Consider the following 27,806-nt stretch of genomic DNA (forward strand, 5'->3'; position numbering starts at 1 on the left):
GGGGATAGGGAGGGTGGGAGGGAGGGAGATGCAAGAGGGAAGAGATATGGGGATGTATGTGTATGTATAGCTGATTCACTTTGTTATAAAGCGGAAACCAACACACCATTGTAAAGCAATTATACTCCAATAAAGATGTTAAAAATAAATTAATAAATAAAAATTTAAAAAGAGTCCTTAAAAACCAGCTTCCTTGCTGAGGTTCCCTGGTGAGGTGCAGAACTCCCCATGGCCTGAGAAGAAGCAGGGGAGGGCTGCGAGTGATGCAGTGAGGGCTCCACTGTGTCAGGTTTAGTGTCTGCCATCTGTGAGTACAACGCTGTGCCGGGTCATGGCTCTCTGTCTTCCCAGGGCTTCCCAAGGAAGACACCTGCACATCGTGGACCTTTTCACAGGGATGACTCACATATGCCAAGCGAGGGTCAGATTCACTGCCTTACCTGCGGAGCCTGGGCCTGCTGCTGCTGCTGCTGGTAGAATGTGCCCGCTGGCTGCTGTGCAGGAGGCGGTGCCGCCTGCTGCTGCTGCTGCTGGGGTGTGGCCTGGGCCTGGGTGGGCAGACCCTGGGCCTGGGTGGAAGGCGGCTGCTGTGGGGTGGGCGGAGCCTGGGGCTGCTTGGGCTGAGGCTGCGGTAGGGGTTGGCTGGGTGGAGGCTGGGGTTTTGGTTGAGGAACGCTGGCTAAAAGGCCAGGCTGGTTGCTGGATCCTGCAAGGAGAATAAACTCCATATAAGGGCTCAAAACTCTTCCAAACGAACGTGGCTTTCTTTCTTGCCAAAGCAATAAAGAGGGGGTGATCAGTGGACAGATAATCCCAAGATCCATGGGCTTCTCACTGTCCTTGCACCTGGAAGGCCCTTCCTTCTCCTTGCCATACTACGCGCTTCATATTTTTCAAAACATGGTCCAATAACAATGTTCAATGCTCATCTCCTTCAAAAAGTCCTCCCTTGTTCACCATCCCATTTAGTCAATTACTCCTTTAAGTCAGCACCCTGAGGATCTACATATTCAACTGGACTTTGATGTTACTGTACATAAACACAATCTTTGCATTTGTGGCACACTGCAGGACAAAAGCATTCTTTGATGGTTTACATGTATGTTACACAACCCCAGTCTGGATGCCTGATTGTAAGTGAACGACCACCAAATTCACCAAAAGCAGCTTCCTGGTAGGGGGAGTGATGGCTGTGTTCAGTTACCTGATAATTTGGATCAATCCTCTTTACGAAAGGAAACTCAGTCCGCTCATTAGAAACGGAAAAACAGAACATGAAGAGATGACAGATACTTCAAGAGACAGAGCATTAAAGAAATAATTCCTCTGTGTCCAAAAAGATTTTTTTTTAAATGCAAAGAGAAGTATATGAAATAGAGAGGGAGGCAGGGGACGAATGGACCACGCCATAAAATCAGGGCCAGGACTAGAAAAAACAGAGACGACAGGCTTCAGTGGCCTTGGAGATCCACTGGAGAATTCAATGAGAGGCCTTCCTTTTGGCCAGCCATTACCCATACAACTTCAACAGCGGCTCATCTCTAGTTCCTCGAGGAAAACCATTACTCTTTAAGTGTCTCTAGATTCCATTCCAGGAAAAACCAGGCTTTCCAAGACTTCTCTACAGTCCAGGATGACAAAGAGGTGTACCAAGTTTCAAACCAACCTAGTTACTGACCTGTGGCCTGAGGTGGGGGCTGAACCGTGGCCCTCTTTCGAGGTGTCAGGGCTGGCTGGATGGGAAGGATTCCCGGGTTGGGCTGAGTCTGCCCAGCTTTAGGCCTCTGGCGGGGTGCAATTGAAGTCTCTGTGGTGGGAATGGGATCTGTCAGTCTAGAAAAAGAAAAGGGAAAAAAAAAAAAGCTGCCTGTTAAAGGGTGAGAAAATGAAGAGGGGGTAGACAGAGTACATGATGGATAAGCTTTCACCTCCACATTCATCCAAACCTTCTGTATCCACTTAATCAACATTTCCCAAAGGGTATTCCACAGGATGTTACGTGTTACTAGATGTGAAAAAAAAAAAGGTGGGCAAATAAGTTTTAACACACTGATCAAAATATCAAAATAGCAGATTCCTTTCTAGAAAAACTTTTCACGTGTGAACGTGCAAGGAATACCTCAAAGAGAGCATTATATAGAATGCAATGTTTCTCAAACTCTTTTGATCTTGGGACCATTTTGCCTAATACTTCTTAGGATTTCCTAGAATATACTTTGATGATAATGCAAAGAGGGGATTAAAGCAGGTGGTTTTCAGATGTAGAGGGACTCAAACTTGATTCGAACTAGCTGTCAAAATGGTCTCTCTATAATAAGAAGCATCAAATGAGTTAATCCAATAACGCAACTAGAAGGAATAAGTAAATAACTCAAGATAAAGGATTTGGGGAGTGTGACAGGAACTCTATTTCCTCCAATACACATATTTGCTTTTTTCCATGGTAATAACAATTTTTAGCTGGACATAGGGTCACGCAGAGTAAAAATCACATTGCCCAGTCTCGCTTGTAATCAGGTATGGCCATGCGTCTAAGTTCTGGCCTACATGGGATATAAACAGATTGTTATGTAGCAGTTTCTAGAAACCTTAAGAAACTCTGTGCATGCTCTTTGTCTCTCTTCTTCTTTGGCAATTCCTTGATCCTGCTGCTTTGGAAGGGGGATGCTGCCATATCGGTCCATGAGGGCATGGCCACAACCAGAGGGATGGTGGAGTGATGAGCTTAAAGCAGCCTGGGTACCTGAGGGCTTTGTGGAACAGAACTCCGTATCAGCCCTGGATTACTTGCCTCCAGATGTTGTTTACTTGAGAGAAAAAAAAAAATCTATCTTATATAAGCCACTGTCATTTGCACTTTCTAGAACTCATAGCCAAATCTAATCTAAATGAGTACAGAGTGTAGTCTGCTTGCTCCTTGTGATGGTGCTACAGCCCAGGTAGTAGCTTCCCTTGCTTTAGAGCAGGGCAGGCAGCTGGCTACTATCTAACTTAGATCAGAGTGGCTATCCTTTGAAAATACACTTTAGGGAGTAATAGCTGAGGTGAAGGCCAAAATAAACAAGCTTCGTGAATATTTCCAAAATATATCTGGCACAGCCTCCATAAAATGCAAAATAGGAAGCAGAGCAGCTGGCCCCATGTCCTTCCTCATGACATGTCTCCAAGGCAAGCCCATTCTGGACCCTGAGGCTTTTCACTGGCATCCTGCTCTCATGCTGGGTGGAAAACTGATAATATAAAAGCTATCACATTGGAGAGGCTGTGACCTGGGGAAGGGAGGTGGGAAGGAAAACAGGACAGATGCTGGGAAAGAGGAGAAAGGGGTAAGAAAGATCAAGCCAGGGGTGAGGGAGGTAAACAGACTTCTGTAGAAAACCAAATGCCAAGAACTTCCACACTGGTCTCCTCAGGGTAACATTTTTAGAATCAATGGGATTTGGAGTCAAAGAAAACCGTCCTTGAACTCTAGCTCCCCACTAACTAACTGTGATAATAGGCATGCCACTGAACCTCTTTTAGCCTGGGGTCCCTTATGTATAAAATGGAGACAATAATACCTACTTTATGAGGCAGATGTGAACATCAAATGTATCAATAACTGTAAAACCATTTTATAAACTGAAGCGTACTCAAAATGTTAGTTTGTATGGACCTCAGTCTATTGTAAGAAAATACAGATCTTGAAGACAGGAGATCTGGCTCTAAGTTGCCCTATCTGTGTGATCCTGGGCAAACCACTTAACGTGCAGAGTAGAAAGAGAGGATGCTGGAGTTCTGGTTCTTCTGGTAATCACATACTGACTAACTACCCTGAGCAGCTGACTTACAATTCTGAGTCTCTGTTTCCTCATCTGTGAAGTGACAACAGCAACAACCTCACAGCTTTGTTTTAAGCGGGGGAAAAAGGTCATCTTATTTATGTAAAGTACCTAGTATGGTATCTGGTATATGTGATGCCTCAATGAACAGTGGCTACTTTAAAAATAGAGTTTGAGGACAATTCCCTGGTGATCCAGTGGTTAGGACTCTGCACTTTCACAGAGGGCGAGGGTTCAATCCCTGGTTGGGGAACTAAGATCCCACAAGACGTGTGATGGGGCCAAAAAAAAAAAAAAAAAAAGAGTTTGAAAGAAAAACCCACCTCTTAGGACTGGGGAGCAAATGTGATCACGCAAATGAAATCACTGCAAATTATATATAGGACAGCTTAGATCCAAATCTCTTGGCTGTAAGGTCTGTATATTCTTTTTTTTTTTTTTTTTTTTGCGGTACGCGGGCCTCTCACTGTTGTGGCCTCTCCCATTGCGGAGCCCAGGCTCCGGACGCACAGGCTCTGCGGCCATGGCTCACGGGCCCAGCCGCTCCACGGCATGTGGGATCCTCCCAGATTGGGGCACAAACCCGTGTCCCCTGCATCGGCAGGCAGACTCTCAACCACTTTGCCACCAGGGAAGACCAGGTCTGTATATTCTTGCAGCATTACTGAGGTCCATACAAACTAACAGTTTGGGCACCATAGAGTTTAGATAAGTTTCACAGTCACAGGAGTGTTTGATGTTCACGTCTGCCTCATGATGTAGGTATTATTTTCTCCATTTTACACAACACAGCACCACTCAAACGTCAGCAGGTAATTTTTATAAATGTGTATGCTTTGTGGGAATGGATCTTTGCTTAGCCTCTATACATACCAAGTCTGGGCCTAGTACAAGATGGCCATAAGCCCAAAAGATTAAGCTAATTAAATCAGCCCCAAAAGCAATTCCTAGAGGTGAGCATGGCAGACTTAACGAAGATATAAACAGACTGCAAAGTAACATCATGGACGTAGTTTGCTAAGTTTGTTAAAAACCAAAGTCTTACTACTTTAGAGCCACAACACAACAGGTATTCTATAAATATTCAAGAATTTTCTAAAACAGAAGTTATTTTACTATTCTATTAAAATTCATATATTCCCATCTAAGGTGCTTTGTTGATACAGTTTGCACTAAGGCGTCCTTGCCATGGGAGTGTGGTAGAAAAGTAGGGTATAAACAACTCTGGGACTACCCTGAGAATTTGCCATTTGGAAGGCATGGCAGCCATGAGGATGTGCCTTGCAGACCTTCGACTACCAGGGTGTAAAAGGCCAAGTGGCCCAGCTATTGTGCTCCTGAAATCCACTGCCTTGTGTGCCCCGAGGCCACGCCTCCCAGAGGCTGCTCTCAGCCATAATGTCCCAGCCACAAGGATGTTAAGGCAGGCCCGTTCCTAAAAGACAGGATTCCTGGACAATGCACCTTCCTTACCTTGTGTGGCAGGCAGTCCAGGTCACCAGGAGCCAACCTTCTCCTCCCTGCCCTGGGTCAGACTTTCGCGCTTTCTGATGGCTCTCCCAGCTTCCTCGGCACCCACTCTATTTTCTCACACAGGGGCATTTCCCCCAATAAAACCCTAGCTTCTTGACTCCTCTCTTGACCTGCTACTTGGAAGAACCTCCGTTATTTAGAATGTGATTACCTAAGATCCATAGGCTCTTTTGCTGTTCATGGACTCAGTGCTTTGACCTGTACTTTCCTAATGTGGCTGGAGCCACAGAAAGTAAGATTTCCTGGAGATTAATGTGGTGGACTAGGCTATGCAAAGGCCAGGACACATGTTTAGCAATATTGTACTAGCAATGCTTAAGGTCTGCTGTCACCACACCTCTGAATGCCCTGTACCTATTCCCAAGCAAAGGGAGTAGCTGTGGGGTTCTCGATTCTCTTTCAGATGTAGATCTCTGTATCTTACTATATTCCAACTTGCATTCGCAAAGAAGAGTTTCTGCCTGGGGGAGACAGAGCTTCCTTTCCTGTTCTTTGCAGCCTCTGGCCATGGCAGCGTTAAGAATCAAGAACCGGGACTTCCGTGGTGGCGCAGTGGTTAAGAATCCGCCTACCAATGCAGGGGACACGGGTTCGAGCCCTAGTCTCGGAAGATCCCACATGCCGCGGAGCAACCAAGCCCGTGAGCCACAAAGAAGCCACCACAATGAGAAGCCCGGGCACCTGAATGAAGACCGAACCCAGCCTAAAATAAATAAACACATAACTAATTATATAAAATAAAATAAAAAAAAAAAAAAAAAAAAAAAGAATCAAGAACCATAAGGTGCCCTCCCCTGCTACTACAGCAACTGGAGTAGGACATGTGCTCACTAAGGCATTTCTTACCTGGCCTTTGGCTGGGTCTTTTTTGCAGCTGCCTCACTGGCTTTCACTGGTTCAGGGAGCTTTGCAGGAATGGGAGAGTTCTATAGAATTGAAAGAAAATTTTAATAGGACACCAGAGATTTTTTAAATAATTGAGATGTAACTGACATACATTATATTAGTTTAAGGTGTACAATATAATTGAATTGATATCTGTAAATATTGCAAAATGATCACCACAATCAGTCTAGTTAACATCTATCACCATAAGCAGTTACAGAATTTTTTTTCTTGTGATGAGAATTTTTAAGATCTACTCTCTCAGCAACCTTCAAATATGCAATACAGTATTACTAAGTATAGTCACCATGCTGTACATTACATCCCCATGACTTACTTATTTTCTACCTAGAGGTTTGTACCTTTTGACTCCCTTCTCCCATTTCGCCCACTTCCCAAAACTCACCCCACAGATTTCTTTGAAAAAGAATAACCAGCATGATTGGGCCAATGGAAATACACATTAGGGTCTTGCGGAGTGGCTTTCAGACCCTGATCTGTGGTCTGGGAAGGGAAGAAGTTAACCTAAGTATATCTCACTGGACTCAGCCCCAGTCAGGGAGGCAAAGGATCTGAGAAGGGGACAGAGCAGCCTGAGTACAGCACACTCCACCCCTGTCATTCTCAACCTTCTGGGCCAGGCAAGAGTACTGGGGCTTGGTCTCAGCTCCCTCCCCCTCCTACAGCGCAGCTTAGAAGTGATGTTATGAAAGGAACGAAAAGAGGTCTGTAAGCTATACTTAAGCTCTCAGCTAGATCTTAGAGAAGTTGGTGCTGACTAGTGGGCCAAGCCAGAGTGCATCTAGCCTTCCGTGAGAACGCTGGGAGAAACCCACAGCCGCGGTGTGTGTGGTTGCTGAGCCAGCCCCTCTTCCCAGCATGTGAGGCACTGCTCAACCCACAAGGCAGGCGGAGCTCCTCGGGCTTGGATTCTGCACCATCCGTCTAACAGCGCCTCCTGTGGTTAGGGAGCCACAGACAACGGCTGACGACCACTGAGCAAGTGCCAAACGGCTTGAGACTGGTGAAGCTTACTTTTTAAAAAACGAGTTACCAACCTGAATGCTTCCAATCCTATTTCACGTTATTTAGCTTCATGAATGGGAAAGTGGGACAGCAAAAGGGATCACGTTGTGTTAGGTTACTGCACAGTATCCTTCGTTTTAATCTGGGAAACCCGAACCATGGAACACTAATAATGAAAGTGGCTTTTAGGAGGCACCTCCATTTCCTTCATGTTTTCAGGTGGTGGTGGGGGGGGATTTTGGCTAGAAAATTTCTCCTAGCTTCTCTCCCACCCTCCAAGCATTCCTCTCCCACCCTCCAAGCATTCCTCTCCCACCCTTCAAGCATTCCTCTCCCAAGGGAAAGGGGGAACTTACTTGACTGATAAGACTGGGAGAGAAAAGTGAGCTGGTCTGGCTTGCCCTCGCCCCCCCTCCTCTATGGACGAGCCTGTCCCTTAGGAACCAGGAGTTCGCTGCTCAGTCATGTGGAGCTAATGTTAGGGAGCCGGACTGGTCAAGCCACATTCCCTGACTCAGTCTTATTAGTAATAAAGCCAATATGCTGAGCTCCATCTGAATGATTCCCACCTCTGACTCCAAATGTGGGAGTGAAAGAGAAGTGTTATCTATCAGCACCCTCAAGCTCCAGTAGTGACATCAGAAGTTCATTACTGGAGAAACTAGTAAGACAATTTGCGATTAGAAATTTTTTACTACAGCATCCATTAGTAAAATATTCAAGAAAGCTGAATCATACTATGACACGAAAAATATGCCAAGACTACAAGAAGGGTGCTTGCAAGCACCGTACTCCGAAAACTGTCTGTAGAGCTTAGGATGACTACGTGTAGAAAACATTCTGATGGCCTGACATATGTGGGGAGGGTAGAAGAAAAGGAGTGTGAGTTCCAGACTGGCCAGCAACAGAAGCAAAATCAAGAAAGGTCTGCTACAGCAAAGGAGGAAAGGGACAAGGGGCTTATATTCGACTAGGCACAGGGGCAAGTCCAGGGCCTTGCCTTAGGGAAGCGGCCTGCCCAACCTCCTCTCGGTAAATACAACAGGCACGTTGGCTCTCAGGGAACTAGGACAGCTGATAAGGTAAAGTTGGTCAATCTTTACCCAAAGTGTTCAGCTCAATCCCCAGGGTGTGTGTGTGTGTGTGTGTGTGTGTGTGTGTGTGTGTGTGTGTGTGTGTGTGTGTGTGTGTGTGTGTAAAATTGCCTCAGTTTTATAATTAAATTCTTTGGGAAAGTTGGATTCCCTTTATAGCAACTCCTTCATAGTTAGCTTTGTTTGAATGCCCCCTACTAGATAAAGCAAGGGACACCTTATTCATTTAAACAGCTGATTAATACCCCAGAAATGCTAAATGACAATTCAATCATTTTTACTTCCCCTAAAAAGCACCTTTCACATACCTGTACATTTGGAATTGGGCATTCTTTCTTGAGTAGTTTAAATGAGAAGTAGGAGACCTGGTAAATATCTGGCCTTTTGTCAGGGTCTGGTTCCAACATATACCCTAAGATAAACATATATGAACTTATTAAATAATACCCAAAGAGTTATTACATTAGCTAAGAAGCACAATTTCTCTATTACCAAAATTGTCTTTTTAAAATTTTTATTTCTCATAAAAGTCAGACAGTACGATTAGCCCTTTTCTTCCCCTCTCAGAAAGGGAAGCTCTAACTTTCCTAAAATTTTAAATATCTGCAAGAAAATAACAAAGTTTTTGAATTGTAACAAAGATACTTTAAGTTCACATTCTGTGCCCTGCACAACAGGGACTCAAGTTCTCAGTGTGGAACTTAACACATTCATCTTCTGGTACCTATAGGAAGTTCTGGTCTCCTTCTTTCATACTATCAGCTAGACAAATGATTATTCTTGATAACTATAACCAAAACTCAAATTTCATGAATTTACTTATTATTCTTTTGTTGGAGGTACTAGCTGGTTTCCAATCTAAAAGAAATGACAAGATAACAAATACATGTCTACTTTTTTTTTTTTTTTCGGTACGTGGGCCCCTCACTGCTGGGGCCTCTCCCGTTGAGGAGCACAGGCTCCGGACGCGCAGGCTCAGCGGCCATGGCTCACGGGCCCAGCCGCTCCGCGGCATGTGGGATCTTCCCGGACCGGGGCACGAACCCGTGTCCCCTGCATCGGCAGGCGGACTCTCAACCACTGCGCCACCAGGGAAGCCCACATCTCTACTTTTACTGTGATCCATAGATCATGTGTCTGTTTCCAGGTCCTTTAAGCTTCTGCTCCTTCTGAAGCTGGAAAAATCCCCAGGGGAAAAAATCTTTGAGAAGACACACAAACACATACACATATACACGTAAACAGCGATGTAAGGCAATTTATTGCTTAAGTAATAAAATGAATGGTTCGGACCCTAAGTTGAGAAAAGACTGATGAGGCTGCAGCCTTATGAAGGCCTTTGCAGAAGAGGCAGGAGTGGAGCTGGTCCTTGAAGGCAGGAAAAAATTTAGTCAGTCAGGGCAAAAGCAGAGAAAAAGACATTCCAGGTAAGAAAACAGTCGGAGCAAAGACGGACTTGGAGAAAGGCAACAGAACGCTTTGTTGCAAGGAAGAGAGGAACCAAGAGGACAGGGCAGAGGTCTCCTTGTCAGAGAATAAAGGGAAATAAGGCGGGGAGGATGAAACCAGAATATATGGGACCACTGGCAAGCCATGAGGTTTACTGAATAGGGACATGATAGGGTGGTATTTTATAAAATTAATCTCATAGTGAGGGTGTGTTGGACAGACTGAGGCCAGGCCACCAGTACAGGCATGAGCCGACAGGGTCGGTATATATTATGGTGACAGTGATGAGAACAGAGAGAATGTCAAGAAAACAGGAGAAACTTCAAAGAAAGCATTAATGCTGCTTAGGAAATGACTGACTCTATTCTGTCTTGCTAGCCAGATCCAAAGAAAACTTTAAATTTCAGTCATCTGGGCTTGAATGCCGACACCATTGATAGAAACTGAAAAAAGGAGAGGGGAACCTTGTACTCAGAGTGAAAGGCGGATGTGTGTGTTGTGTGTGCAGGGGGATAACTAGAAATGCATTTTCAGACCTGTGAGTTAGGGTGACGGTGGACTCTTCCAACAGTTTGTAGAGTGAAACAGATCAGAGTTTAGGAAAGATGCCATGTTACACACATTCATAAAGAGCTGTTTTTCATAATATGAATTTGCTGCGCAAAAGTAAAAAAAAAAAAAATTTTTTTTAGCAAAAATTCCTACCATTCTAGCAATAAATTTGGCGATTTCCCCATATTTCCTTGCAATCTCATTTACATAGCTGCAATTTTAGTACAGATATCAATATAACGCTTTACCTCTGAAAACATCCAACAACCATTAAACACCATATTCCATTCCTTTAAATACTGCCCCCGCTTTTGTATTAATAAACGGAATAGGTGGGTTGATAAAACTCGTGTAAACTAGTATAATGGAATGGGTAGTCACTTAAAAGCTACTACTACGTTAACTTGGGTACGTTACCTATTTTTTGAGGCTCCGTTTCCTCATCTGTATAATAGGGATCATTATATTTACTATTTAGCAGTGGTCCCTAACCTTTTTGGCACCAGGGACCGGTTTCGTGGAAGACAACTTTTCCATGGACGGGGGGCGGGGTGGGGGGAACGTTCAGGCGGTAATGCGAGCGATGGGGAGCGGCAGATGAAGCTTCTCTCGCTTGCCCGCCGCTCACCTGCTGTGTGGCCGGGTTCTAAGAGGCCATGGATGGGTACCGGTCCACGGCCCAGGGGGTTGGGGACCCCTGCTATATAGGGTTTTAAGAATTAAATGAGGTACAAGTAGGCCTTCAACAAATGTCAGATGCTCCGCACCACATTTGCTTCTTCTAATTCTCTCCAGTGTATCCCCACCTAGGACCCAAAGTGCATTACTCAGGATTTACAATCTGTGATTGTTAAAACGTGGATACTAAACATCTTGACCAAAGTAAAAAGATAATAAAAATCTCTGTTTCTTTAGCATTCCAATACAGGGGTTTGAGCAAAGATTACTTATTCTGCCATCTGGTTAATGAACATTAGTACATATGCTTACTATGATGATACAAAAGAGTGGGGAATCTTAAAAACATTTAAAGCATTGAGTTTAAATGCTTTTTACCAAAATCCAGTGATTAACCTAAATGAGAGGAAAAAACCTAGTTCCATAGAGTTATATAGTCTTAATTACGTATTCACTTCAGCCAACGCATTGCAATCATTTTAATTTGAGTTGCTTCCAGTTTTGCAAAGATGAATTTCTTATTGCTTGATATGAGTCAGCTGGACTCCTTTGGTACCAGAGCTTTCATACAGACTGCAAGAGAACAGGGCAGTACTGTAATGCTCAAAGCCCAGTTAAGATTTCTGCTTGGGTGGCCAGCCCAGGTGTGAAACCAAGTTTAGATTTCTGGCAAAAAGACTCACCACTCTAACTAGACACCGTTACATGGTCTTTGAGTGACCAACAGTTATCAACTGATTTCTTTATTTTTGCATCCCACTCATCATTCCTGGGATCTAATCCCTTTATCCTCCAATCCATTCCTAGAGATTAGAAATAAAAATGTGAAACTAGAAACTTGAAATACTTACTAATTAGGCAATGCATATCTTGGGAATATCGAGAGTTATCAGGAATTGTGAAGTTTCCATCACAAATTGCCACTTGACTCTCTCCAAATGGCAAAGTGAAGTAGCATAATTTATACAACAAACATCCAAGAGCCTAAAAAAATAAAAAAAGCAGATTGCTACTAGTGATTTATTTATCATAACTGCAAATGGGTCTGCTGGGAGATACTGGCACCATCCACATTTACAGCAGATCTAAACACTCTGTACTATTAACCCATTAGAAACTTGAATTTAGAACCCAACATCACTATTTATCTGTTAAGTTATATTATTTCTATCCTCATTACCAAATTGTGCTCCAATAAAGAACAAGTATTCAGCAGGTTTTGCTCTTAAGAACTAGTAACACATATGTGAAAACCACCTAAATAATGGGCAGGTCACCTGAATAACTTTCACAGAGGTCTAAAGTAATTTTCTTTGACATGCTTCAAGAAGCAGTGGCTCATCACCTCGAGTCAATAATAATCCTGAGGAATAAGTAGACAATGATATGGTACAGTGGCCACTCTTGCTATGGCACTGTCTGCATTCAACTTGGGAGTTTACGGCCAAGACTGCTGACATCTGAGATGTGGATAGGTTAGTTGACACCTACCCAAATGTCTGCCTTCGTAGTGATGATTTTGCCACTGTACAGGTTGACCATTTCTGGTGCTCGATAGGACAGCGTTGTGTATCTACAATCAAGAGATTCATTTTTGGTTAAATATGTCAATGCTATAATTAAAAACCAGGGGTAGCAGAATTACTTTAAAAAAAATACATATATATATATTAGTAGAGTCTAGTTCCCTGGGAGCACCCTGGAGAAGACAGTATGGAATATTAGTGCAGGTGAAATGAAGAGCTGTCCTTGGCACACACCCACGGCCCTCTAGCTGCAGTCCTTCCAATCTAAGAGCAGGTGGGGAGGCAGACACTAAGGCATTAAATAAACTCTAAAAGCAACTTTTCTTGCTCCTCAAATAACAAAATCTTCTCCTGTAAATCCTTGTTGTCTGATAGTATATTTGGCTGATTTGTTTTTTTAAAATAGTAATCCCTTTAGATGTGGCTCGACACAGAGATTTAATACTGGCTGGAACACTCAGGAGGATAAAGTGGGCCCTGGCTAGGCTGGGAGGTGGATGGATCTTTGCTGCCAGCATAAGGCTGAAACAACAGTTTTCCTCTTATCTCTGGCTCAAGAAAAGAGAAGGATAAGCTCATCTTCAAAGTGAGAGTCTTAGTGTTACCAAGACTGTGATTTGCATGCTTGAGTCTCTAGAGCCCAGAGGGCTCTGCGTTTTAGGTGCCCATCAGGGCCTTGGACCGTAAGTCTTCCTGCCCCAGGCTTAGCTGCCAGGGGTGAAGCAGGAAAGGAGAGAGAGGATCAGGATATGTGTGTACTCTAGACTGCAGATTTATGAGCGGTAATAGTGAGTGCTGGTGCCTGTGAAAAATCCAACACTCTGGACAACAGGGGAAAATGGATCAGGTTCTTACTGGAATCACAAATCTAAAGAAGCTTTTTTCTCGTGGAAGTCAGTGATTCACTATCTGTAGAGACTTTAACAGTCCTACGCACCATTAATTCCACTAGACTGCAGGTGAGCTCCTTATGAGCAGAAAGGAATACACAGCCATTTAGGTTTCAGTAAAAAGCACAACCGACTGGTAATGTCACAGCTGTTGTGATCCCACTTTAAAACATCACAGTACTTCTAAGGTGTGTGCACCTTTTTAAGGGCTAAGTGATGTAAATCAAAAGATCTGTTTAATGACCACAGGACCATTGATAAAGTGCTGTAAGATTCCTTCATTTTACTCCACTGCTCAATGGTCATGAACCCCCTCCCCATCCTCCACTTAAAATCCAACAACCCAACTGCCAACATGATGATCTGAGACGAGGGGCAACTGACAAGCACCATTGTCTTCTCACCCTGACCTTCTCAATCATAAGCTGAAGGTAAAACTGCTGATCTGATAATGGATAAAATTCCGAGAAAGGAGGAAAAGCTTACTTCTTAATCTCATCTTCTACTGCATTGACTCCTTCAGTTTGTGGATTCTGGAATTTGTTGGTAGCACTTCCAAAGTCACACAGGACGTAGTGGCCTCGGTCATGCAAGAGAATATTTTCAACCTGAAAAACATTGTCCAGCCGCCCATTCCAAGATATCGTTTAGTAATGTGTTTGAAAATTTGGTTTGCATATACATAAATAAAATACTTTATTTCTGATAATCTCATTAATGTGCATAGGAAAGTTATTCTCCCCTAAGTATGTCAACAGGGGTCATTCCAAGTGGAACCAAAAAAAGATGCACAGCAATAGGGTAAAAAAAGGAAATTCCACAGTGGGGAAGCAAGAGTCCCATTTTCCCAGATTTCTAGTCACATTTCTCAGCTCTGCAGAAATAGTCCTTATACTTTTAAGCCTCTGTATCTTTATTCCTGCCTTTCTTTCAGTCTAAGATGCTCCTGATGATCACCAGCTCCTTACCTAACTATCAAAGTCCCATTCATCTTTCAAACTCCAGTTTCAATGCCACCTCTTCTTTGAAGCTTTCCTCAGGCCCCCACTCAGAAAAATATCACTCCTTCCCTACGTTCTTTCAGTACTCTGTTCTTCCTGATATCAACGATTTCATTTGGGCCTTATAAACACATGTATCAATTTCTTTACTACAATAGGTTAGGATTTTCTGAATTAATAAATATTTGCTATATTTTGGTTACTTCTCAAAGTGATTAAAGGCTGTGGGCAAATGCACAGTTCTCCTGTTAAAGTACCATCCTTATATTTTTACAGATGAATTCTTTGGGCAGTGAGTTAGGAGTTCTGGGTAGGAGGGAGCTTCTGAAGACCAGAACCTAGTGAAATCCTTGGGATCAAAGGACACTGCCAAAGAAATAACAACTCCAAAACAGTGGGCACTACTGTACTCAAGATGTATTAATTTTTAGTATAGGTGAATTGAGCTGACTGGTATGCTGGAGGACAGACCTGGCTATGCGTGGGCAGTAAAATGGCAGCCAAAAAATCCTGTTAGGTCAGTAAGTCTGTAGTCTCCATTGTCTTTTGTCTTCAGCCTTCCAAAGACTGATCACCTTTGGAAAACAAAGGTAAGAGTAGACTATAAGCTCCTTAAGGACAAGCACAGATATTTGTAGTTTTCTCTACCAATGCCTAACATAGTGCTTAGAACAGAAAATGTTGGTTAAATGGAATAAACTAAAAAAGAGAAATGCATACAACACCCTGTGTGTGTGTGTGTGTGTGTGTGTGTGTGTGTGTGTGTGTCAGTCTGTCAGAAATAAGATAGGAGCCACCAAATACCCAGGCCCCTACTATTACTACTAACTAGTCCTTTAAAAAATATCTTGTCAATTATGATGTCTCTTGTTTCTATACTTTAATTCTTCTAAAATTATATATTATAAAAATGTTTATTTTATAGTCTGTATCTGCTAAATCCAATACCTAAAGCCTTTGCTGCAAACTGACTCCGTAGTTTATTGTTTCTTATTCCTACTGAGTGTCACTCACCGTATTGTTGTGAGGGGTTTTGTCATTGTTGTTGTTAACTCATGTTCCTTGGAATTCATCTGTGGGAAGCCTTGGAGGCCTGAGTTTAAAGTCTATTATTCTTCCAGAGATAATTCACTTATGCACCTGGGGCACTAATAACCTATAATCACTTTAATTTACAAATTTGACCTTGGGATTTTTAGCCACACAGGCAGTGTGAACTATGACCATAAACTTGCGTGGATATGCTCTTGTGAATAAGAATTCTTAGGGGAGACTTGCTCCCCAAAGACAAGGCTGAGTCAGGCAAATATTTCCACCATCTACAGCTTTTTATAATGCTCATGAGTTTAATCTATGTACACCAAGTGAAACAGTCAAGCTATCCTGAACGTATACTCACTTTAGGAATCTAAAATAATTCCAACAAGGCAACACTAATATTTCCCCAATCAAATTTAGAGGTTATAAAAAGAACTGCTACCATTTACTAAGCTTTTACTAATACAAGTACTACTGTCTCAGCACTTTACATGGATTATCTCATTCAATCCTCATAGTAACAATGTAATAATAATCCCTGTTATACAGATAGAGAAAGTGAGGCTCACAGTGATTAAGGAAGGAAGTGAACCTAGGCAATCCAGCTCTAGAGAAGGACGGGGAATTGTCTTTCTGCCAGGGCAGGAAGCAGGTTAGAAGCAGAACAATTACTCCAAGCCCCCCATCCCCATCTTCCTACCCTGGTAGGGGTGACTACACTCATCCAATATACTGGATACAAGCTTAAGGCCAGGGGTATCTTAGTTCTTTATGTTCAGAAATGTCCCTATAATAGGAACCTAGTCAATGAGGAACGAAGGGTGTAAATACTAGTCAGGCTGATTTGCTCAATGTCTCCTAAGCATTCCCCATATTGACTAGTTTGTCTTTTTTTTTTCTTTTATTTTTTTTTTGCGGTACACGGGCCTCTCACTGCTGTGGCCTCTCCCGTTGCGGAGCACAGGCTCCGGACGCGCAGGCTCAGCGGCCATGGCTCACGGGCCCAGCCGCTCCGCGGCATGTGGGATCTTCCCGGACCGGGGCACGAACCCGTGTCCCCTGCATCGGCAGGCGGACTCCCAACCACTGCGCCACCAGGGAAGCCCTAGTTTGTCTTTGTATTCAATTACTCCCTCCACTAGTCAACTCCTAGCCATTCTTCAAGGCCTTGCTCAAGCCATAACTCCTCAGTAAAACTTTCCATGGCCACTGTACAAAAATCTACAGAACTTACCACTGCTAGGAAGGGTTGACAAAGACCTTCTGTCCAAACCAAGCCATGCCCACTGGTTACTTACCCTCAGTCTATGGCTGTTTTTAAGCTCCAACAGCAGAGTCAAGCAGTTGAAACAGAGCCTATACAGCTGACAAGCCTAAAGTATTTATTCTTTGGCCCTCTGCAGAGAAGTTTGCCAGCCTCTGGTCTATAATTATATTATGCTCATGTGTCCCCTACAATACCTGGCCAGTATTTCACACACATAAGGGACCCCTAAATCCCTTATTCAGTATCTTTCAGCAACAATCTTCCTTGCTGGCCTCATACATCCTACAGGGCGCCTGTGAAGCCGTGCTTCTCCTGTTGTATGTGTGCAGTCCCTTCCTGAATCAGATTCTCTCCTTCTAATGTTGGAATGTACAATCTAGAAAACTGAAAAGCGAATTCATATCAAAACACAAACAAGGTAGTTCTAGGGACCAAAATCACTGTTGGGGAAGGGAGGAAAACTAAGTAGACAAAGGACAGAATAAAAGATGATGCACGTCGGGGTTTTTGGTTTTGTTCCCCCCCGCCCCACCTTAAAAACTAGGTTTGTATTTCTGGTTAGTTCCAGACTGACAGAACTCAGGAATTATACTATATCTAACCTGGTCCCCAGTTGGCCTCCCTCCCTCCCACAAAGATAACATTGTACAAAACTATACTTACAGGAAAACCAGTTAAAAATTAAGGGTGTGTACAAAAATAGACAAGAGAGCCAGAGATATCAATGTAGGGAAAGCCTGAGCAATATCAAAGGACTATCAATGCAGAGAAGAACCATAATCCCTGCTTTGGTTACCGTGCAAGTCTACTGGGAGGATCAGTTGAGATTACGAAGGTGAGATCGCTTGGCAGCAGCCACTTTAGCAGTAGCTGCGAGCTCCGCCCTCTCTCCATCCATCCCTGTGTAACACCAGTGAAGACCTCCTCCGAGCTCCTGCTGGCTGCTGCCTGCATCATCGCCAGCACCATCATCAACAAAACACTTAACACAGAGCATGACATGTGGCAACCACACTGCACCTGGGGTTCAGAAGACCTCAGGGACTATTTTAGATGTCTGGCCTTGGACCAACGTCTTAGGGCTTGTTTCTCATCTGTAAATAAAGCTGATAATAATTCTATCACTGTTCTTATGAAGCAAGTAAGAGAATGAACTGTACATCTCCCTATACACATGTAAGATAGGTATTGTTATCATTCCTTTATTAAAGAAATACATTTGAACTCCTACTACCTCCTATTATGCGCCAAGTACTTTTCTTGGTGAACAAATCAAAGTTCATCCTCTTGTGGAGCTTAGGGTTTTTTTTTTTTTTTTTTTTTTTTTGGCCACATTGCATGGCATGCAGGATCAAACCTGTGCCCCTGCAGTGGAAACATGGATTCTTAACCACTGGACTGCCAGGAGGTCCCTTATTTTATTTTTTAATTTTTATTTTATTTTATTTTTGGCCATGCTGCAGGGCTTGCGGGATCTTAGTTTGCTGACCAGGGATTGAACCCGTGTCCCCTGCAGTGGAAGCGCAGAGTCTTAACCACTGGACCACCAGGGAAGTCCCTCTCATGGAGCTTAGAGTCCAGTTGACGATTTAAAAATAATAATAAGTGTAACTGCCCGGTAGTGATAAATATAGTGGAAAACCCCCCAGCAGATTAAATGTATGTAAAGTAAAGAAGGATGCTACTATAAACAGCACAGTCACCCTGATGAGGGGAGCAGCCATGGACCACGTGGGGGACAAGCATTCCCAGTAGAGAGCGGCCAGCATAAAGACGCAGAGGTGGGAGCACACACGAGGTGTCTGAGGCACAGAGGCAGGCCTTTGTGGCTGGGGCAGCACCATCCTGAGCACCGGAAAACTGAAAACATGGGACTGGACATATTATGGGCTAGCACTCTTATGAATGAGGAGACGAGATAATGCTGGGCCTTGGAGGAAGCGCAGGACTTAGATAAGTGGAACTAGGAACAGGAAGGCACAGGGGCAGGATGATAGAAACAACAATGGTATCAGCAGCTAACAGAGCTTAATATAGGCTCAACCCTGCCCCATGTACACTTCTACCTACAGCATTTAACGAAATTCTTACACGGCCTCACTGTCCCTCTTAACACACGAGAGAACGGAGTCCAGTTACCTAACATGTCTGAGGTCACAAGGCTGCGAGGGCGGGATTCGGGCTCAGGTTGCCACACCGCTGGGACTTCACCCTCCCCTGCTGCACCGATGTGAGAGAAAGGAAACAATGAGGGCGGGTACCATCGTCCACCTGTGAGATGACCAGGGCCGAGAGGGATTCAAAGAGCTTAGGAAGGTCGAGAACCAACTGTATCTTCATACACCAGCTCCTGGAAGCTTCAGAGAATCTGCACGGTGACTTCGTTTTTGGCCAAGCCCTTTAGGAAGTCAGCCTGACGCTAGTTACCATCACCTACAACCGCCCACCTTTCAGCTCATTGAGAGTTTAACATTGCTGACCTTATTTCCAACCTGTCAGCCTAACAGCGTTATTAAAGTTGTCAATCCCAAATTCTGCTCGCAGCTTTAGCTAAGAGGTCTGGAAAGCCACGTCCTCCTGACCTCTTCATCTTGACAATATTCCAAGCAGATACGGCATCCAGGCATTTCAGCCACAGGGGTTAATTTTTTACCACTGGAAATTGTGGAGGATTAGATGCATGCAGGTTTTCCAACCTGTGACTCCAAAAATAGGACAAGAATCTTCATCCTATCGTACTTCATGAGATCTACATCTCCTTTCTGACAACTGAGGAGACATTCAGGACTTTTTCAATCTAGAATGTACTTATTAAGTCTTAACCCTTTCTTCCCCTTTCTTAAATGTTAGGACAAACACCATGGTAAAATACAGCAAAACCAAACAAACAGAAACCAAACAGAGTAAACAACCTTGGCCTTTGTTCTGGTTTGATCACTGAATTCACTGTGCAGGTCACGGCCTTTCTGGGCAGAGGCTTCGCCGCTGGTAAAAAGAAAGGGCTGGCTAACGTGACCGTCCCAGGTCTACGATATCCCATGATCTGCAGGAATGACCTCTGTCATTCTTCAGAGAGACGGCAATTAAACAATGGGGGAAATAATGAAAATGTTAAAACTATGTACTGGAGGAGAGACTTTCAATAAAGACCAGAACTTCTGTCATGGTTATTTTTAGAACATAGGCTGCTTAAGGACAGGGACCACTTTCAGCTTATTTCCCCTCTGGAACTTGCAAGAAAGACCACACATGTGGTAGGCAGGGCAAGAGGGCCCTTTCTCAGTGCTGCGTGTGACCAAGCTGGCCCCTGCAGAGGGTGACGCTGGCTCAACACGGGGCCCTACAGCCGGCCTGGCCTGTGCTCCCGCCTGTGCCCCACAGACTACTCCCGAGGCGCCTGGTCGCCAAGGGAGACCTCGCTCACAGGGGAGCAACTGGGAGACCAGCCACCAGCACGTTCTCTGGCCAAGAGGACAACAAAGAACTTCTTGGCTCTGGCTCCTGCTAGGACTGTGCTGGCTGGTTCTAGCCATGACAGGGAGCTCAGAGTGGCCAAGGCCCTGTGATGCAATGACAGAGCCAGGGCAAACAGGAAGCACAGGGGGACTTTTCACTCCCGCCTAGGAAGTTGGCAGTGCAGCGGGCGATGTGACTGCCCACCAAGCACACGGTAGTAGAAGTCAACAGGATCTAACATGCTAACAAAAGCATCCAGATGGCAATGAGTGTAAGATTTGGGGAATCTGGGAAAGCTTCGGCGAAACAACCGGGAGTCAACGACTAAAATCAACAGCAACAGGACTCCTCTAGAACAATCACAATCAAGGCCTCCTCCCAGGGGCCCCTATTTACACTCCTTATTTCCAAGGTCAAGGAGAAAGGGAAACAATGTCTCCCGAACCACTACTGGCGAACCAGCAGCACACCCGATGGTCTTCAACACTGACTGAACACAATTACTGTGTGCCCAGCCCTGGGTGACAGAGGGGCAAAGGGCAGGGGCTGAGGAAGACAGCATGGCAGCCACTCGCTTGTGCCCCAGCCTTACACTCAGATTCCAGTTTGCTCCGAGTTTCTCTGCTGAGACATCTCACAGGCTGTTCAGAGCAGTGAAAGAAGAGTCTAGGCTCCGGCTGCTTGAGACCAAGCCCCGACCGTGTCCCCAGGCAAGACACTGAGCTCTGTGCCTCAGGTTCCCATCATGGGTGACGCTTCTCCACCACCTCACAGCAGCACTAATACGCTGGGAATGGGTAAACCGGGCCGGTGCTATTTACAGGTATGAAATGATTATCATTTAGGCCTCGTTTAATCCAACAAATGTTGAAAAAAGTTACGGTAAAGGAAGATTTTGTTTAACATGGTAGGAGCACTCTCTAAAAGGATGTTCAATGGCCCTCTTGGTCTCTTCCCTTGCTCTCACCTCCCTGGGTGCTCGCTCAGGACTTCCCACGCCAAGGATGCCCCTGCACACTGATATGCATGTTCTCCTTTAGCCCCACCCCGACCCTAACAAGGCTGGCGCTGTTGTCTCCACCTCACAGACGAGGAAGCTGAGGCTCTGAGGCTAAGCGATAAGAGGAGCAACCAAGGAGCCTGAGGGGCCCGGGAGAACACGCTGCACAGGGGTCATGGGAAGAGACAGTCACAGAGGAGGCAAATGCCATAGGCAGGAGAACGAGACAGGGACAGAAACGTGCCCTGTGCGTCTGGCAACATAAAGGACGCTCATCACTCACAGAGCTTACAATTCAGTCGGTACAAGTTACTGTGCTATGGAATCTGAGTTCCAATATGAAATCGAACCCCATCTGACCTGGGGGGAGAATGGGGTTCTGGAGAAACCTGAGCTCATACGGGTCACAGAAGCAGTGCTGGTGCAGCTGGGCCACACTTCTCCCCCTTTTCTTTGCCCCTCATGAACTCTTCTCCAAGGCAGGTGGCAGGGAGAAAGGTCAGGTCCGAAAATGTTGGTACCACTGCCTATATTGAAATACATGCTAACATGCCCAAGAACTTCACTCATGGTTAAGGCAACGAGAAATAAACTGTCATCGCCTGAAACTAATACAACATTGTAAATCAACTATATTGCAATTAAAAAAATAAAGTGTCATTCCATTCTTAGAGCAGCGGCCTGCAGTCACTCTAGCCTGGTCTGAAACTGGCCAGGTACCAAGTCCTTACCTATCTCCTCATCTTCAAATGCCTTCTTGTTCCCTTCTCTCGGCAGTTCTAGGGCCCTGCTCTCTGCCTGAAATGCCCTTCATTCTCTCTGTGACCACCCACATCCCACCAGTCCTTCAAAATCCTACTTTTCCAGAAGGCTCCAATCACCATTGCCAGATCCCACTATCTGACCACATATTAAGCCACTTGAATCTCTTCCGTTCGTCATTTTGTTCTATCAAGTTTTGTATTTCACTTATTTAGGTTTCAATTCCAAATATTTCATTTACATTCTCTCACCAATACTTTAACATGATGAGCATAGGAACCATGTTGTACCTGCACTGTCCCCACAGAACTATGTACTTGTACGATGTGAGGCTCATAATATTCACTGAGATGTATCCTCCTCGCTCCACTCAGAAAAGGGGCTGACTGTGGGCAGAGGTACACTGGAGAAGGCTGTCTAAGGCTGTTGGAGCCTTCACACTCACTAGGGTGGGAAAATAAAATAGGACAATAACAAGTGTTAGGTTAGTGTGAAGAAATCGGAAACCTCATATGTTGCTGGTGGGATGTAAAATAGTGCAGCCACTTTGGAACACGGTGCGGCAGTTCCTCAAAAAATTAGAGTTACCATATGACCCAGCAATTCCACTCCTAAGTATGTACCCAAACGAACTGAAAACATATGCCCACATGAAAACTAGTATATGAATGTTCATAGTAGCCTTATTCGTAATAACCAAAGTAGAAACAACTCAAACATCCACCAACTGCTGAATAAACAAAATGTGATATATCCACAAAATGGAATGTTATAACAAAAAGGAATGAAGTACTGATATACGCTACAACATAGATGAACCTTGAAAACACTATGCTTGTAAAAGAGGTCACATACTATACGAGCCCATTTAGATGAAATGTCCAGAATAAGCAACAGAAAGTAGATTAGTGGTTGCCAGGGGCTGGGACAAGGGGGAGAATGAGGAGTCACTCCTAATGAATACAGGGTTTTTTGGGGGGATGATGAAATTTTCTGGAAACAGACAGTGGTTATGGTTGCACAGCCTTGTAAATATACTAAAATCCACCAAATTGTACATTTTAAAAGAGTGAATTTTATGGTATCTTAATTAAAGAAACAAACAAACAAATAAACTAAAAAACACCCTCGAACAGAAATGCTAGTATGCGGCTATGATCCTCAAACTTTAGAATCCCAAAAATTATAGCCCAAAAGATTCAGCGGGGAACCCAGTAGCCTGCATTTAACAAGCACACTCGGGGACAGTGATGCAAATATTAGCCATGAAGCATGTTTCTCGAAACATAAGTATAATGAAAAGAAATTATAACTTAGAATCAGAAGAGCTGGATTCAAATTCTGGTACTGCTCCTTCCTAGTTATATGACCTTAGTCAAATCACATAACCTCTCAGCTCCTGAGTTTCCCCAAACATAAAATGCAAAGAAGAATGTCTCCCTCCCAAGAGACAGTGCACATAAAGTGTCTAATAGAATACCTGGCACATTGTCAGTGCTCCAGAGATGCTAGTGAATCCTAACTGGGTGCCAATTCCATTCCACGAACATTGTCAAGTGACTCCAGTACGAAAGGCCCAGTGCAAGGGGATGGTAATTAGTAGGACAAATTTTTTTAAATCACCAACTAATGGATTTTACAAAGTATGAAATAGACTTTAAAGATCAAGCACCACTGTTTATAAATTTCAAATTAGCATATTACTTTTTCTGACCCTGGAAAAGTGAATTTGGGAGTTTATCAGGAAAAACAAAAAAGATGGGTTCAGGCATTTGAGGATTATAAAGAATTTCTGAAAGCTACTTAATAAAATTGATAGCTGTATTGTACTATAGTGTTCCGCTATTTATTTTTTTCTCTGTACTTTCTCTCCCCAAGCAGAATGTAAGCTTAGAATCTGGTACCATGCCTTAACGCTTTTCTCACCTCCCCATAACATCTACCGCATTCCTGGGGCAGACAGAAAACACTCCATAAGAATGCACTTAATGGTGATCTGTTACCTTCAGGTCACGGTGGATAATGGGAGTTTTGCACTGATGCAGGCGGGCAACAGCTTCACAGGTGTCACAAAATATCTGGAGTACTTCATTCTCTGTAAAACCTGTTTGCAGGCGCTGGTTCATCAGGTTGACCACCTGGCCTCCTGAGAGGGGTGCAGAGCAGAGGAAAGGTTATAAACATTCAGACCCATCACTTATCCACGAGAATGAAAGGCTGTCCACAGAGGAGCAACCTGGACTCGGCCCATCACTGGCTGAGCCAGGACTAAACCCCGGTATCTTGATTCCCAGCCTGGGACTTGTTTTCTATAGCGTCAAAACAGTTTCTTCATTATATAAAGCAGCCCAGATGTGAGCTGCCCTCATTCTGTCTTCAAGATTAGTAGCAGAACTGACAATATGGTCCTGGCTCTAGTTGCCTGGTTATACTGTCCCTGTTGTGCATTGGACGAGGCCACAGGTTCAATCTGCTGTATATTTTAGTAAGAATCAGATTGCACAATAGACCTCGCGAGGAGGAAGAAGGCAGTTTGATAGTCTGTATTTTAGAAACAGCTTGGTCTCTCTGGCTTTACTGCTTGCTGCCTGGTCTGCAGAAATGCTACACCAACATTTAATCTCTAGGACCGAAAGACTGACGACCTCGCTTAGAAAATTATCCAGCTCCCTGGACTCTCCTACTGCCTCGTCTCTAAATATTTTACTGTCCAAAAAGGAAGAAGCAGGAGGACACAAACTGTCAAGTTCAAATGTGGTAGTATTTTACAAAATCAGGTTAACAGCTGTTACAGCGAAGGCTGAAATTACTGGTTAACATCACATTTTTTTTTTTTTTTTTTTTTTTTTTTTTTTTTTTTGTGGTATGCGGGCCCCCCTCCTCACGGGCCCAGCCGCTCCGCGGCATGTGGGATCCTCCCAGACCGGGGCGCGAACCCGGTTCCCCTGCATCGGCAGGCGGACGCGCAACCACTGCGCCACCAGGGAAGCCCCTAACATCACATTTTAAGCATTACTAACACATTTAATTTATGGACAGTATCTGTAAAGGCAAGGAACGTGTTAGTGGAACTAAGGGTGATTACAAAACTGGGCACCAAACAGTGAGACAATGACCCAAGAATGTAAGTGACAGCTGCTTAGACCAAAAAAGCCAAACCTCCAAACAATAGCTGTATGAAATGCAGTCAACTCCGAATAAATTCATGCTACAGCCTGGGTTTCCCAAGATAAATACTGCTTGAAACTCTGAGCTTTCAACTACTTGACTCTACTGTTAATGGCAGCATCATCTGAATGTAGCCTTCCTGGCAATCACAGATCTCCAGCAAGAAGAGCAGGGTCATTTCCATTAGACGAAAAGGATTCTTTTACCCCCTAATGCAAGGATGGTGGTGTGGGTGGAGAAGAGAACACACGAGTGAGGGAAGTTGAATTGTTCCCTTAGTCTATCTGGAGTTGGGTCGTTATTATGTGCCTTCATCATTTGTTTTAAAGCATCACAAAGAACATATTCATTCTCATTCTCATACCTTCGCATTCACATACAAGCACCAAACCTTCCCAAACCTAACAAATGTAGAGTTTTGTATTATCTACCACTCTGAATTATTTGTGCCACTGACACTCGCCATTGTAAGAAAAACCAAGAAGTGACAGAAGGCTCTGTATCTTTTAGCCTCTTCGTTTTCCAATCTTTAAAACCGGAACAACATACGTTAGGGTACAGTGCACATTAACTGAAATGACCCCACACCCTTGACAATCAACACGCTAGAGAAATGAGAGCTTAAGGTATGGCGCGTATACTTACCCCTGCAGAAGTCCATCAGAATGAGCACTTCCCACACGTCACCGCTACTCACATTGTTGATACTGGAGTCAATGTAACCCACGATGTTCTTGTGCCCCGACAGGTCCCTCTGTAAAGAAGAGTTGAGAAATAAATGATCAGTTACAGACACCAGTAGAGATAGAACGAGCCCAGATAACTTAAATACACAGAGACAACACTAACAGTGATGAGAGACAAGACTAAGGGGCAGGGTCAAGAGCAGGTTTCCGCTGGTCTCTGAGATTCACGGTCAGCTCTTCAATAGCCATTCTGCAACCCTTCTAAACCATAATGCTCTCCTGAACTACATTCTAGAACCAAATGCACGCACGGTGGGTGCTTACTTGCTCACGGTATCAGCGCTCCATATAAACCAGAAGCAAAGACCCCCATCTCCGGCAACACTGCAGAGGGGCTAACAGGAGAGCGACAGCATGAACTATTTAAATATGTGAATTTTTAATTCAGAAAAATGAAACTGATTTTTTTCCTGGTTGTAGGAACACAAGTGAACTCAACTTGACTTTTAAACTATTCATACTGTTTTTCTCCCTCTAGGAAATATATGAAAAGAATAACTGCTTTTTAAAGTTTTGAAGGGACTACAATGGCATCCAGACCTAAGCATTTTGCTCACAATTAAGCCTTTCAAGCCAACCAACTGGGATGTAAGATGGGTTATGTTTCCAGCTCTCTGGTTGGAACTGCATCTCTCAGAGCTGCTTGTGGAATTAATTTTTCAACAAATACATATCGAGCACCTCCCATGTGTCAGGATCCATTTAGACACTGGAAGTTGCCTCATCCCTCGGTCTGGTTATTTCAACACCCATAGAGGCAAATCTTTGTAATGATGATGTTCAAAATCTAAGGTCATTATTGAGCAAAAACCAAGCAAGTTGGGTAATGGGATTTATGCAAAAAGGAAGGTTTTATTTTATTTTTTTAATACATTTATTTATTTTTGGCTGCATTTGGCTTTGTTGCTGTGCGCAGGCTTTCTCTAGTTGTGGCGAGCGGGGTCTACTCTTCGCTGCGGTGCACGGGCTTCTCATTGCGGTGGCTTCTCTTGTTGTGGAGCACGGGCTCTAGGCATGCGGGCTTCAGTAGTTGCAGCACGCGGGCCCTAGAGCACATGGGCTCAGTAGTTGTGGCATGCGGGCTCAGTAGTTGTGGCGCATCGGCTCAGTTGCTCCACGGCAGGTGGGATCTTCCCGGACCAGGGCTCGAACCCGTGTCCCCTGCATTGGCAGGCGGATTCTCAACCACTGCGTCACCAGGGAAGTCACAAGGTTTTATTTTTTAACTAGTTTTAATAAATTGTTTTACTTTGTTTAATAAAAGAAATGGGAGGAAGGAGGTGGGAAACGTGGTTCTGGAAGAGTCAGCACACAAATGCGGCAACTTGAGCCACCACCACACTAACTGGAGACTCAGTGTTCAAAGTGATATGGTCTCTTTTAATCTGAAAGCACATACCCAAACAAGAGGAAGCCTCACAGTATCAAACCAACACACCTGAACTCTGAGCATCCAAGTTAAAATTCCTTAGAACTTTCCTCTGAGTGAAGGATTAAGAATGACTATTGCCTCAGAAAAGTAGACCAAAGGTAAAGACGTGATTGCTTCTACTGGCGACTGGGAAGTCGCTGGAGATCTAGGCAAGAACAGTTTTGTAAAAGGAATAAAGTGAAGTAAGAACGGAGCTGGACTTAAGAATGGGAGTGGAATACGCAGAGCCAGTGGCTACAGGAGATTCTTTCAGGACATTTTGAGCTTAAAAGAGGAGGAGCACCGACGGAAAGAATTTTTAGGATGGGAGAGGATTGTGCACTGGAGAGTGAAAGGAGCCAGGACAAAAAGGTGCTTTAAGATACAGGAGAGAGGGCTTCCCTGGTGGCGCAGTGGTTGAGACTCCGCCTGCCGATGCAGGGGACACGGGTTCGTGCCCCGGTCCGGGAAGATCCCACATGCCGCGGAGCGGCTGGGCCCGT

At 44.2% G+C, this 27,806-nt stretch overlaps 1 protein-coding gene across 14 annotated transcripts in view; it reads right to left on the minus strand.

The window, feature by feature from the left end:
* The window catches only part of AAK1 (AP2 associated kinase 1), a 172,007-nt gene that overhangs the window by 58,373 nt on the left and 85,828 nt on the right, over nucleotides 1-27,806 (minus strand). For all 14 annotated transcript variants that reach the window (XR_008618913.1, XM_055089220.1, XM_055089226.1 and 11 more), the window contains exons 4-12: nucleotides 25,792-25,900; nucleotides 23,982-24,124; nucleotides 13,941-14,062; nucleotides 12,530-12,611; nucleotides 11,890-12,022; nucleotides 8,668-8,771; nucleotides 6,201-6,280; nucleotides 1,679-1,833; nucleotides 441-706 (exon numbers count right to left, since the gene is read on the minus strand). Coding sequence is in view for 13 of the 14 variants with exons in the window: in XM_055089220.1 (XP_054945195.1) it covers nucleotides 441-706; nucleotides 1,679-1,833; nucleotides 6,201-6,280; nucleotides 8,668-8,771; nucleotides 11,890-12,022; nucleotides 12,530-12,611; nucleotides 13,941-14,062; nucleotides 23,982-24,124; nucleotides 25,792-25,900 (1,194 nt within the window). In the remaining variant the exon portion in view is untranslated. The remainder of the gene's footprint in view (nucleotides 1-440; nucleotides 707-1,678; nucleotides 1,834-6,200; nucleotides 6,281-8,667; nucleotides 8,772-11,889; nucleotides 12,023-12,529; nucleotides 12,612-13,940; nucleotides 14,063-23,981; nucleotides 24,125-25,791; nucleotides 25,901-27,806) is intronic.

The sequence above is a fragment of the Physeter macrocephalus genome, chromosome 12 (genome assembly GCF_002837175.3).
Source record: "Physeter macrocephalus isolate SW-GA chromosome 12, ASM283717v5, whole genome shotgun sequence".
NCBI classification, from domain to species: Eukaryota; Metazoa; Chordata; class Mammalia; order Artiodactyla; family Physeteridae; genus Physeter; species Physeter macrocephalus.